The 12,775-nt window shown below is 38.1% G+C and overlaps 1 protein-coding gene across 1 annotated transcript; it reads left to right on the forward strand.

The window, feature by feature from the left end:
• The first annotated feature begins 286 nt into the window (after positions 1-286).
• On the forward strand, positions 287-11,439 carry LOC103130017 (monoacylglycerol lipase ABHD12-like). The gene is made up of 13 exons (XM_007541288.2): positions 287-480; positions 4,472-4,584; positions 4,668-4,773; positions 4,870-4,989; positions 6,688-6,718; positions 6,815-6,860; positions 7,149-7,278; positions 8,757-8,794; positions 8,885-8,964; positions 9,056-9,138; positions 9,214-9,292; positions 9,368-9,489; positions 11,008-11,439. Exons 1-13 carry the CDS (start codon positions 392-394, stop codon positions 11,027-11,029), a joined length of 1,059 nt encoding a protein of 352 aa, XP_007541350.1. The 5' UTR covers positions 287-391; the 3' UTR covers positions 11,030-11,439.
• The last annotated feature ends 1,336 nt before the right edge of the window (positions 11,440-12,775 follow it).

Here is a 12,775-nt window from a genome sequence, read left to right on the forward strand (position 1 = left end):
AAACATTTTGCTCCACAACAGAGTGGCTTGTTATAAGATGTTCGTTGAATATTTTTTTAAACTTGCTTTTGTTTTTTTTAAAGGCCGTTTAATATGCAATGCCAAATCGATCTACAGCATTTCTTCATCAAAATACATATAATCCAAACTACTGCTCTATTTCCTGTAACTTTTCAGATTATGTAATTCGTTTAAGGTAGCCACACGGGCATTAGTGTGTGTCCAGCACATTTACCAGGGAAGCAGCGGTGCCACCTTAAAATCCTGGATCCCTCCCTTTTCCTGGAGTTTAATGAAATCCGCTCTGATAAAATCTGGAGTCGGTCAAAGTGCAATGGCCTGACCAGACTGTTAAAAACCCTCAGCAGGGAAGAATTACTGCAGTTAAACGATGAAAAAGAGAAACGTGAAACGCGACGATTCTTCCCCCGACAGGATGGACAGGAAGGCGGCTGGCGGCCGGAGGAAAGAGGGAAGTCGGTGAGTAACTGGAGCGGCTTTAAAACTGCAACAAAGTTATTTTGTTTACGTTTTCAGATCGAATTTATCTGTCTGCGATAAGAAGCTTTGCTGACGATACAACATCTTTAAAACGTTACAAATAAAACCCTCAGAACTGTGCATGTCCACTGCAACCAAAGTTGGCACCTTTTTGACAAGAGTCCATGTGTTGCATTACGAACACGTGTGAATCTCTGCTACTCTGGAGGAGCAGCAGAGATTCACCGCTCAGGTAGGAGAATCTGTCTCCTATCCATACACTTCACCAAATCCTGCATTTATAGTTAAAAACAAGTCACAGAAATTCCTATTTGCAGTTTGTCCTCAACCATGTAAAGCAGGGGTTCCCAAAGTGGGGGTCCGGGCTCCCCAGGGGGTCACGAGACACCAACTGGAGGGTCAACACATTATTTTCTGAATCATCACAATGTGACCGCTGAAGTTCATGGAGGGTCAAAATAGGAAAAAACCAAATGAATAACTGTTACATTACATAATTAAATGTGAACTGTTGATGAAATAAAAAAAAAATATGTCAATAAATTTGGCATTAAATAATGAAATATACTTTTAAACAATTGAATTAAATAGTAAAATGTCCCAAATAAACTCTTAAGAAGTTTTAGGAGAATGAAGTTGTAATTTTAGGAGAACTTCCAACATTAAAAATCAGCCACGATTTGAAAATATTTTTTGTCATTTTTAAATTGCACTAAGACCCTCCTCCTGGCTCTGATTGGTTAATTCTGACTGAGCTGTGTATTTCTGCACATGGCAGTAGGGCCACAAGGTTTTTGTTTTTTTTTCCCAGATGTTTTGTCTACCTTTTTAGATTTCTATTGTAAAATCATGTATAATTTTTCTCACACAATTATTCATCACTTCATGTTGGTTAATTACATAAATCTCAATAAAATTGTTGCTGTTATGTGACTAAAATGACATAAATACTATTGCAAGGCTTTGTAGGGCAGCAAGTAATTCTGAATTTTAGTTTAAACTATATTCATCCATCCATCCATTTTCTGTACACCCTTGTGCCCAGTGGGGTCGAGATAAACTATATTCAATTCAGCCAAAAAAAACAAAAAAACGTTTTGTAATAAATTAAATTAGCAGTAGCAGCAGTAGTTTCTTCTTAATATTCTGAGTTTGTTGTTGTTAATCCCATCGGGCTCATTTAATTCTTTTAGCAAACAGGAAGTTGTGAGCTTGTATCAGCACATTAAAATGTTCTTAATGAACATCAACTAATGAATAAACTGGAGGTTTGGCTTGTAATGATAAATATTGCTGCAAAAGCATGGCATTGTTTTCATTCCTGCTGGATAATGAGTATTCAGTCACTGAGGTCCTTCTCAACCACACACACACACGCACACACACACACACACACACACACACTGCTTTACTATGTAGTTACTCACTGACATGATGCATTATCCTGCCCTTTGTATCCAAGTTCTTTATCTTAACTCTGAACTAATTCCTCCTCTAACCTTTAGCCACAGCTACAATCCAGGTCAGAAGTTTATATCTTCAAATCACTGGCGTGAATGTCGTTTTAATTTTAATGATTTATTTTTCTGTGGTCGGATTAAACAGCACACATCTTCGGTGTTTGAGTTTATTAGGTTGGTACCGTACCAGAGCTACATGTTAGCTTGATTCAGCCGTTTTAGATCCAGTTTGGATGTGCTGTAGATCATCATCCTCTTCAAATCTGCGTCATAGTTTCACTTTATATTTAGAATTCATAATTTCTCTTTCTTATCCATTTAAAAGAAGGTTTGTTGCCATTTCTTTTTACATTGTTTTCTTTATTTATTTTACACTGGATGTTGACTCCTAATTGCACTAAACAAATTAAAGATCTTGTTATTAAATGTTTGAGGCTACTGGTGTATTTAAATGTGCTGTACTGGTGCAGAGTTACCAAATAAATTTGTAATTCAGTACATTTATGTCTGCGTTTAACAAAAGAAACGTTTTAAGTCAATTCGGCATTGGTTTTTTGTAACGGATCGGTGGACTGACACCTCACATCTGCATCAGTATTAGAAGTGAATAAAGTAAATTGGTGAAATCCATAATTTTGTCCAGTTTAAATGAACCAAAGCTGCAGCCTGATTATCTTTGCAGTCAGTTCATTTTCACGATCCAGCTCCATGTGATGAATTCGCCTTTAGTCTCTTCAGAAAAACTCCAGGGATGTTAAATGAGGACAATTTTTCACCCAACCCTGTTGCACTTCTTTATGTTTATTAAAAATCTCCGACAGAGCTTTTGGACATATTTAACAAAGATATAGGCATTAATAATGAAGCCCGGGGTTAACTCATGGCAGCCTATTGGATTTTGGAATGAATGGCCGCCGGTGTGTTTCCCTTGAGCACGGTAAAGAGATCGTTCTTCAGCTAACAGGGCTCTGCTGGCTGATTAGTGCGTTAATAGAGGGATTGAAGGGATGTATTGTCCATTAATTGGCTGTAGTCTGGAGCCTGTGGGGAGTCAGGACTCACTTCATTCACAGCCGCTCGTCTCTTCTGATCGCTGCAAACCGCTACAACGGGTGTGTAGCAGCTGGGCGTCTGCATCCGAACACGCGTCAGAGTCCCTCCTCAGAAAGGCGGCAGCGTTGGTGGGGTAACGTCTCTGGACGATGCTTCCAGTTTTGTTTGACTATTTTTCAAGATACAACTGGCAGAGAACAGCTGTCTGTAATGACTTTGTAGTTGGTAATCAATGGGTGGTGATGTGCTGCGTGTTGTTCTCAGGCTGCTTCAGGGGACAGCGAGCAGCAGTTTGCTGATCAAACAGCTCTGTGGCACTGGAGCATCTTCTGATCCAATCCATGAAAATACCAACTTTGAATATTCCTGGTCATAGTTTCTTCTTCTTCTTCTTCTTTTAGTTTTTTACTTTGTTTGGTCCAGACTCTCTCTCTTTTTTCAGGTACTAAAAATCTATCAATTTTATCTTTGACACAGTTTTGGTGAAGTTCACTAAATGTCCAGTTACTTTTTCTGGTTCATTTCTTTCCTCATGTTGCACCCCACCTGAAGACCTCTGGCGCCCCCTAATGGAGGCACCCTCCACACTTTGAAAAGCAGTGAAGTAAACAAAGCTATTGGCTGAGCTTTTATGGCTCCCTTTCCCTCTGTAGCCTTTATAACCAGCAAGTGATTGTCTAATGTCGCCACGTCCAGGAGGAGTGAAAGCTGAAGGTCAATGACTCGATTCGCTCTGCTGGAGTTCCTTATGTAGAAACATTTTAAGCTCATTTGAATAATAAACATAACAGTTGTTTAAGAACTAGGATCAATAGCAACGTGTTGGATTGAATTTACTTGTTTTGCTAAGTGCCTTGAGATAAGTTGCATTGTGTATGGATGCTGCACAAACAAGCTGAAGTGAGTGGAACTGAATGAGACGAAACATTTTAAGTTTCGCTAAAAAACCACAGCAACTAAAGCACATCACCATAAACGCCTCATACCAACTGTTAAGTACGGTGGTGGAGGGGTGATGATTTGGGATTTTTTGCAGGTAAATGACACAAAGTCCTCTGTCTAAGAGCGTTTTCTGTGTGAATGTGAAACGCTTCACATGCTGGATGTACAAGATGAGTATATTTCAAATGGATGATCGTTTTCCCACTTCAATATTTGGTCAATTTTTAAATAAAAATGCAACAAATGTAATTAGCAGAAAAATTATCCCCAAAAACAGCAGAACTCTACCAAAACTTTATGACAAAGGCTCCAGTTTGGTTCTTTGGTGTCAACCAGCCTCATTTTTTTATTTACAGAGACTTCAGTATCTATTTTATCTGGCCCAGACTGAAACCAGATTAAAATGCTATAAATCCCAGGAGAGCTGTGTTAAAATATATTTTTGTTCATTGACAAACTGAAGAAGCAGATAAATATGAGATTAATAAAGTTATCTGTCTCTGTTCTGGTTACAGGTCCCCCTGGTGGTTAAAACGGGGATTACTGGCTGTTGCTGTCTGCATCCTGGTGCCTGTCACATATAAAATAATCCCTACATTGATTCAGGACATTATTCACACCTACCGACGTGAGTAAGGATCCTGTCTGCATTATCGAGTATCTTAAATCTTCCAGCTCCAGAACAACGGGCCCCCTCCTCTCTGTGTGCAGTCAGCGTGCCGTTCTTTGAGGATCTGAGCCGGCCTGCTGACTTCTCCCTCAATCACACCATCAACATGTACTTAACGTCAGAGGAGGGCATTTCCCTGGGCGTATGGTGAGCAGATGCCGGGTTGTTGCTTTTTCTTTCAGACTAAAAACTTGCAGCTCTGAGGAAAATGAGAGTTTGCTGATGAAGATGTGTTTTTTCCAGGCTTACAGTTCCTGAAAGTCGGTGGAAAGAAGCTCAGGGGAAAGACCTGCTGTGGTACCAGAACACGTTAAATGATGGAAATCCGGTTTTTATATATCTGCACGGAAACACGGGATCAAGGTGGATAATTTATACATTTACATGTGATTCACAATGTTTTATTAAATGAATGTATCTTCGTAATTCAAGCTGAAATGTGAAACTCTCATCACTCAGACTAGGGATGCATGATATATCGCTTTTTTTCAATGTTTTTCTTACTGTCATAAGTTTTTTATTGAAAAAACATATTTGTAAAATATTTCTTTTGTCTGTTTTTGTTGTTTTTTTGTTACTTACATAAATTATTGTCATTTCTGTCCCTAAAATATCAAAACTTCCACTTTATATCTTTATATTTTGGTCCATACGATCTAATTTTTAAATATTAAATGATTAATAATTTGATCAGTTAGTACTTGAGCAGACTTTTTACCAAATACTTTTTTATTCTTACTCGATGTATTTCTTGAACGGCTACTTTTTACTGTTACTTGAGTAAAAATACGTTGCAGTGGTACTAATTTTACTTCAGTTTCTGGTCATGTGACAGCGATAGTGATGCAGCACGGGATTGTGGGTAGTTTAACTGAAGCAGAGAAGCAGCTGATAAATGTTGGCTATTTGCCATCACATAACATAATTATTTCTAAATATTGGATGTTGATATCGACCCAAATCTTCATATCATCCCTAATTTAGAGCCGCTCAACACAGAGGCGTACAGCTATGGCATTTCTCCCTGTTCACTTCTATTATAATGTATTGCAGTGAATGAAAGAGTTCACTTTCTCTCAATGTTATTAAGTAATAATGACATTATATATTTATAAAACAATAAATATCATAATTTTACAGGAGGTCATGTTGAAAACAGAAATTTGTGGCATTGCAATCCTCCATAGATTCTCTGTGGGGTTCAGTCAGGCACAGCAATACCATCGATCATTGATCTGGCTTTTACTACCTTTGGCAAGTCCTGCTGGGACATAAAACCAGCATCTGCATAAAGCCCGTCAGCATGAATTTCTCTAAATGTTCCTGTTGGATGCCTGCACTCACTGGGACTCGATAAAACACAGAGGGGCTAGCATTTAGCTCTGCAGTCTCTGCTTCAAGAGCGACTCAACACAGGGAACGCATCAGCTGTAGCTCATGTATTTGATGCTTATCCCTGTAACTTACACAGTTGTTTTTTTTACCACAGGTTTTCCTTCCACTAAACTGTTCATTTATGTGCTTGAAAACAGCGCTCAGGTTAAGCTGTCAACTGCCCTCAAATATTCAAGGAAACCTTGTAGATTCATGTAATCCATCTACATGACAATTGAAAGTCAATTATTAAAATAAGTTTTTTTAAACACATCTTTATCAGTTTTTACCAGTATGCAGTAAAATGATTTAAACAAAAGCAAATACTAGATTTTAATTGAATACAATTAACTCAGATCTTTCACCCGCAACCCAATAGGAAAAAATAAAGTAAAAAAATCCCACATAACATGTTTAAAACAGCTTAGCGTCACATACATAATAATCAACAGATAGAAACATTTAATCTCTAAGATACAGAAGTTTCTTCAACTTGTGAGTTATTTAAAAATGCAAGATAAGGGTTACACATTTCTTTAAATTTAGCTGATTTTCACCTTTAAATCTTCTATTAATGCACCTCTTTATAATAATTAGCACGTGAAGAGAGAAAAATACCCGCACTGCCACACGTATTTGCTGCTGTTTTTATTTTTTATTAATTTGTTTGCTAATTAATTTCCACAGGGCAGCTCCGCACCGAGTTGGAGTGGCAAAAGTGAGTAATCACCAACACTAATGAATTATTTTTTAGCTGGAGACATGACAGTGTGGTTTATGACTCTAGATAATAATTTACACTGTGTGTCGACAGTTACTGAGTGCGCTGGGTTACCATGTGGTGGTGCCTGACTACAGAGGTAGGAGCTTTTTACGGATTCACGTCTCTGTTCCCTTCTCTCCACCCAGATCCACAGGATTTCGCTTTAATTGTTCCCTTTCTGAAGCCGTATGATCCCTGTAGACCAGTGTAGTTGTTCTTGATGAGTTGTTTGCTGTGAAGCGGTCAAAAAGACAGCAGTTCAACCTCTGGTCAGTGGAGGGAGCAGGTCTCCCTCTGAATTACAGTCCTGCCATCTAGTGGCGGGGGGACGCAGCGCCTCTGTGGTTGTGGTTGAGCAGGAGCTGATGTGAAAACCCTCTGCAAGGTTTTGGTGATTCCACCGGAGAGCCGACTGAATCCGGCCTGACTACAGACGCTGTGCACGTGTACAACTGGGTCAAAGCACGCAGCGGGGACAGCCTGGTGGTCATCTGGGGACACTCTGTTGGCACCGGGTCAGCTAATAAAACACACTGGCACTTATACAAACTACTAGCATTTTTATATCCACCATTTTGAACACTCAGGATTACCAAATTTTTTTTACATTTGTTAAGTGGCAACATCTTAAAACAGGGGTGTCCAGAGTGTGGTTCATGGGCCATTTGTGGCCCCTGAAGTTATATTGTTCCTGACCACAAGTCAATCTGGCCAACAAAATAGGAAACGGCTGATGACACAAAAAATTGTAAATTGTCTGTTTTTCTTTTATTAAAGCAACAGTACAAAGTCCTTTTATTGTTTTGTATCTTTAACAATATACAGATTTAATTTAAAAAAATGGCTTATTGTTGAACAGGTAAAGCTAAAAAAACAGAAAACAAACAAAAAAAACAAACTAGTTTTTCACATATCAGCAGTTTAAATTTCCCAGTTTTGGCCCCTGGGCAAAAGGTTTGAGCACCACCATCTTAAGGGATTTTCTTTCCATTTCAAAAGTTTTGACACATTTTGTATTTGGTAGATTTTCTGTTTAAACTTTTAGCTTCTAACCTCAGTTTTCTGGGATTTCAGCCCGTTCCTCAGAAACTGAGTGAGATTTGTGGTTTGTAGGCTGCCTTGGTTTGTGATGGTCACTCCAAAACATTTTACTTTTTTTGTTCTTGACCTACTTTGTAACTAATTTAGTAATGTTAGATCACAGATCCATTCGATAAATTAGAATATTATTGAAAAGCAGATTCATGCTGCACCAGTTTGTGACCTCCTTCAACATATTGTCAGTTCCCAGACAGCGAGACTGACTGGGAACTGACAGTTCAAGACTGACTGGGAACTGACAGTTCAAGACTGACTGGGAACTGACAGTTCAAGACTGACTGGGAACTGATAGTTCAAGACTGACTGGGAACTGACAGTCTCGCTGACAGTTCCCAGCGAGACTGACAGTTTAGAACAATACTAGGAATCATATTCCGGCCATAGGTCCAGAGCTTATTAAACAGTGTCCAGGTCTGAGATTATGCTCTAAAGGGAATCTCTTTTTGATTGATTTGGTTATCTCTATGCGTAAAGCTGAAAATGTCTTCACGTCTGCACCAGTTGGTCAGGTCTGTGAATTGTAATCTGTCAAAATGACTGATGGCCTTCAGATTTTTTTTTATCAGCGTTTAAAAAAGTCAAAGACGTAAAATATTCATTCTTAAATGAATATTTTACGTCTGTTTCTTTCTTAAGCAGTATGATTTCATTTCCAAGCTGATAACACAGCTGATCCTGGCACCTTCAGACAGCTAGAAATGGGACCCATAGGTAAACCAGCTTTGTCTTGGCTGTCTTGTCTGATTTAAAGCCAGACATTGAGAGAAAAACGTTGATATGTGTCATGTTTCTAACCATGTGTGGAATATATGATTTCAGTTGTATCACATACCAGATAAAGCTTTACTAAAGCTTTTATGCTTGACTAAAATTTGCCTGTGTTTCTGTGTAGGGTGTCCTCTAACACTGCAGTCAAACTGCTTGAGGAAGGTACGTTTTACGACCTCTGATCTCCAGCAAACGCAGAATCTGAGGGCAGGATGCTACAGTCTGAATGTTAATTTCTTCTTTCCTATTTAGGCGTTGTTTTGGATGGTGTGATCCTGGAGGGGGCATTCAATGCTGATAAGCAGTATATTCCGTACAATATTTTCATCTGGGTACACTATGCTAACCAAGCATTTTTTCACATTTGGTGCATGTGCTGTTTTGTTGCTAACAACTTTGCGATGTTTATTTCTGTGTTTAAAGTATTACTGGAAAATTCCAGGCATTAAGCATTTGTTCAGTTTCCTATGGGAAAGAAAAATGCCCGTTTTTCCCACAGAACACAAGTGAGTTAATTAATATTGGCAAATATCACAAGAGGAGGATTTTCTGTTAATAATGGTCTTAATTATATTGCACAGTTTGAAGAAAATGAAAAGTCCGATATTGTTCCTTCATTCAGAGGACGATCACTTAGTTCCCATTGAGATTGCTCGTCAGGTACTGCTTTTATTACTCTAGCATGAAGCAATATTTGCAGTAATGACTATAATGGAGTTGTTTTGTTGTTTTCAGACCTATGAGGTTGCTGCAAAGGCCCAAAGTAAAGACAGAGTCAAGCTTGTGACATTTGACGGTTCTCTGGGGTATCTACACAACGGCTTATATCGGGACCCAAAGCTGCCTGGTGTCTTAAAGTGAGAAAACATTTGTCAGACACTGCTTAGTGTGAATACTTTATTTTAAACAGAAAGCACTCTTTAAGTTTCTGGTTTCATAACGGGACAAAATAAAATGGTGAGATTTTGACCAGGTTCTAATTTCAAATTTGTACTAAAGCTCACAAGAGTCCCACTCTGTCATTGTCTTGCATACAAATGAAGCCAGAATGGAAATGTGCAAAAACTAAGTATACCCCATGTTTGTGCAATTTGTAGAATCATCTTTAGGAGCAACAACATGAAGCAGTTCAGGCTGAGAGCTGGGCTTTGACTGAGCCACTGAAACACATTCTTTCTTTCCTTTTTATTCAATGTGTTGCAGATTTGCCACTGATTGTTAGGATCATTGTCAGTCGATGACCTCATTAGTACCCTATATCTCTGCTAGCTATGCACATCTAGAGACTAAAAATGTTGTCCGTTCTTTGAATTTGCATTCATCTGTCATCACAACGTCTGTATTTCGGCACTCATTTCAAGTCCCTAGCAGATTTTGTACTAGGATTGTCCTGTATTTAGCTCCATCCATCTTCCCATCAACTTTGACCAGCTTCCCTGTCTCTGTTCAAGAAAATCCTCCCAACAGAATGATGCTGCCACCACCATGTTTCACTGTGAACTTGGTGTTCAGGATGTGCAGTGGTCGTCAAATATAAAGTTTAGAATGTTGTTTATTTTTTATTTTGTCTGTGCAGAGTATGTTTGCTGTTGCTCCTACATGGCTTGGTGCAAATTGCAAACAGGATTTCTTATAGTTTTATTTCAACTATGGCATTCCTCTTGTCACTCTTCCCTGAAGGCCAGATTTGTGGAGTACCCAATAAATAGCTGTCATGTTGATAGATTCTCATCAGCTACTTTAGAGTTACCTCTTGGCTGATTTCTGACCAATGTTTCCCAGACGAGCCCCCAATTGTTACCATACTACAAAAGCAAAGAGCAGCCAATTGTTCTAAAATCCTGGATGAGCCCCCAGTTTGTATGACCAGGCCATGTAATCAGTGTTGCAAAGGGAACATAAATGCCAAACCAGCCACCAGGATCATAACAGCTCCTTTTTTCCAGTTTCAGTTTTAGAAAACATCAATGCCTTGGTAGGCCTGGAGTTCATCCATCCTCTCTCCATGTTCAGATAATGGATTGAACACAGCTCTGAGACATGTTCAAACCTTGAGATGTTGCTTTAGAACCTAACCCTGTTTAAAAGTCTCTACAACTTCCTCCCTAACCTGCCTGCTGTATTGATTGGTCTTTATGATGCTGTTCTGTAATTTTCTCTAACAAAGCTCTACTGTTTTCACAGAGTAAATTGCACACATTTATTATGTCTTTTTAGACGCTTGTGGTTTTATGTAATTTTAGAACCATTTAATAACCAGAAAGGTCATGTGCTCTTATTATAAACCTAGAAAGAGAGTGTTCTGCATTTTAAAATTGATCTGATGTTTCATTTCTATAATATGAACAATATTTTCTTTCATGTCCACTCTACAGGGAGTTTGTGAAGTCATTGTAGCATCGGAAACAGCACTGGGACCTTGGACAAAGAGTAACCTGAATGCAACATGAACCTAAAGTATTCTTAAGGTGTCCTCCTCTGATGGGTGTAAGAACTTCTGAGATCAAATACAAGCCAAAACAGCAAGGAGCCCTAGAAATTACACCAGAACAAATAAAGTGATTTCCTTATCAATTGCTCGCATTTTGGACCCATCTTTTAGCTACTTTGCTGATCCTTTTAGACATAAATGGGAGGAAATGTAGCCTAATTGATAACTCCTTCACTGTATATGTTTTTGTGAGGTTATTGCACACCAACTAACCAATGGAGAATTTAGATCACCCAGAAAACAATCTTGAGAAAAACTCAAATGGCTGAATTTCTACTTGAAGATGAAAATATTAAAAATATATCTAAGAAACCCAGAGACATATTTGGTGTACTATTTGTTTTGTATATTTGTTCACATACATAAAAATAGTTGTGTATGATTTTTTATTAATTTTATTTTGTGTATCTTTGATGGCATTTTCTGAATTTCCCATGAAAATTTGATAATTTGATATGTGAACACACTGACCATCACCACAAGGGGACAGTATTACATTACACTTTGATATAATGCAAATGCTGACATCAACAATCATCTCTAGCAAGGTGCTAAAGGTTAAGTTTTTCAATTTACTAGTTTAGAAAAACAAATACTAAATGTTGTTTGAGACATTCATGTGTTTTTATGAGAATATTTCTTTAAAACAATAAGGAACAACAAACTATTATTTTGTGGTGAGAGTTTGGTGTGACTCATCTATTTCACCATCTGACATCTAACCATCAGCAGTAAAGGCCCGGCCCAGTTCTCAAGAAAGCAAAGACCTCCAACATCTCATCCAGGTAAAACAGAGCAGCCCTCAGCCCTCCTGGATCCCCAGTATTTACATTAAACTGATATTAATGTCTGTGGAAAGAGTCACACTTGTAGTTTTGCCTGAAAAATGAAAGAAAACTGTATGCTTCCACAAGTGAATTTGTTCTGTTGATGTTAAGGTCAGCTGATTACAAACAAACATTTTCTCTTTGTGAAGATTTCAATCATTTTAATTTGCTCAGTTCATAACCGAATACTCATTTTTTTGTTTTAAATTGTTGAATAAAACACAAATATTTCTAAATGACTAAACACTGCAGAGGATTAAAGCAGGTTCCTATTAACAAGCACAGGGTAACTTTAAAAAAGAAATTACAGAATAAACAGGCTTTTTGAACACTGTACAGAGTTAATGTAGCCAAATAAAGCAGGAGTGTATTTACATTCTTACTGAACAGATTAAAGTATTTTTTCCTATTCATTGGTAGACAAGTATCGTCTATCAGCCCCTTTTAATCTTCATAATCCTTTTAAAGCCAGTTGGTCACCAGCCCACAAACTGGATGGGCTGCTCAATTTTGATGTTAGCAATGGTAGCATCAGTGGTGGGAAGTAACGAAGTACTTAAGTACAATTTTCGTGTATCTGTACTTTACTTAAGTAGATTTAATAATGGGTACTTTCTACTTTTACTCCACTACATTTTACAGTAAGTATCTGTACTTTCTACTTCACTACATTTCTACAAAACTGTCGCGTTACTCGTTACATCCAAGTCGCATTGCGCTTTTTTTCATTAAAATGTGAACTTCAGGGTCTTAAGGTGGCGCCGTAAAATCCAAGCAATAACGTGACTTAGTGTCTGTTGTCACCCATCGCCTCCACCTTTACTC

The sequence above is a fragment of the Poecilia formosa genome, unplaced genomic scaffold (genome assembly GCF_000485575.1).
Source record: "Poecilia formosa unplaced genomic scaffold, Poecilia_formosa-5.1.2 Scaffold599, whole genome shotgun sequence".
Lineage (NCBI taxonomy): Eukaryota > Metazoa > Chordata > Actinopteri > Cyprinodontiformes > Poeciliidae > Poecilia > Poecilia formosa.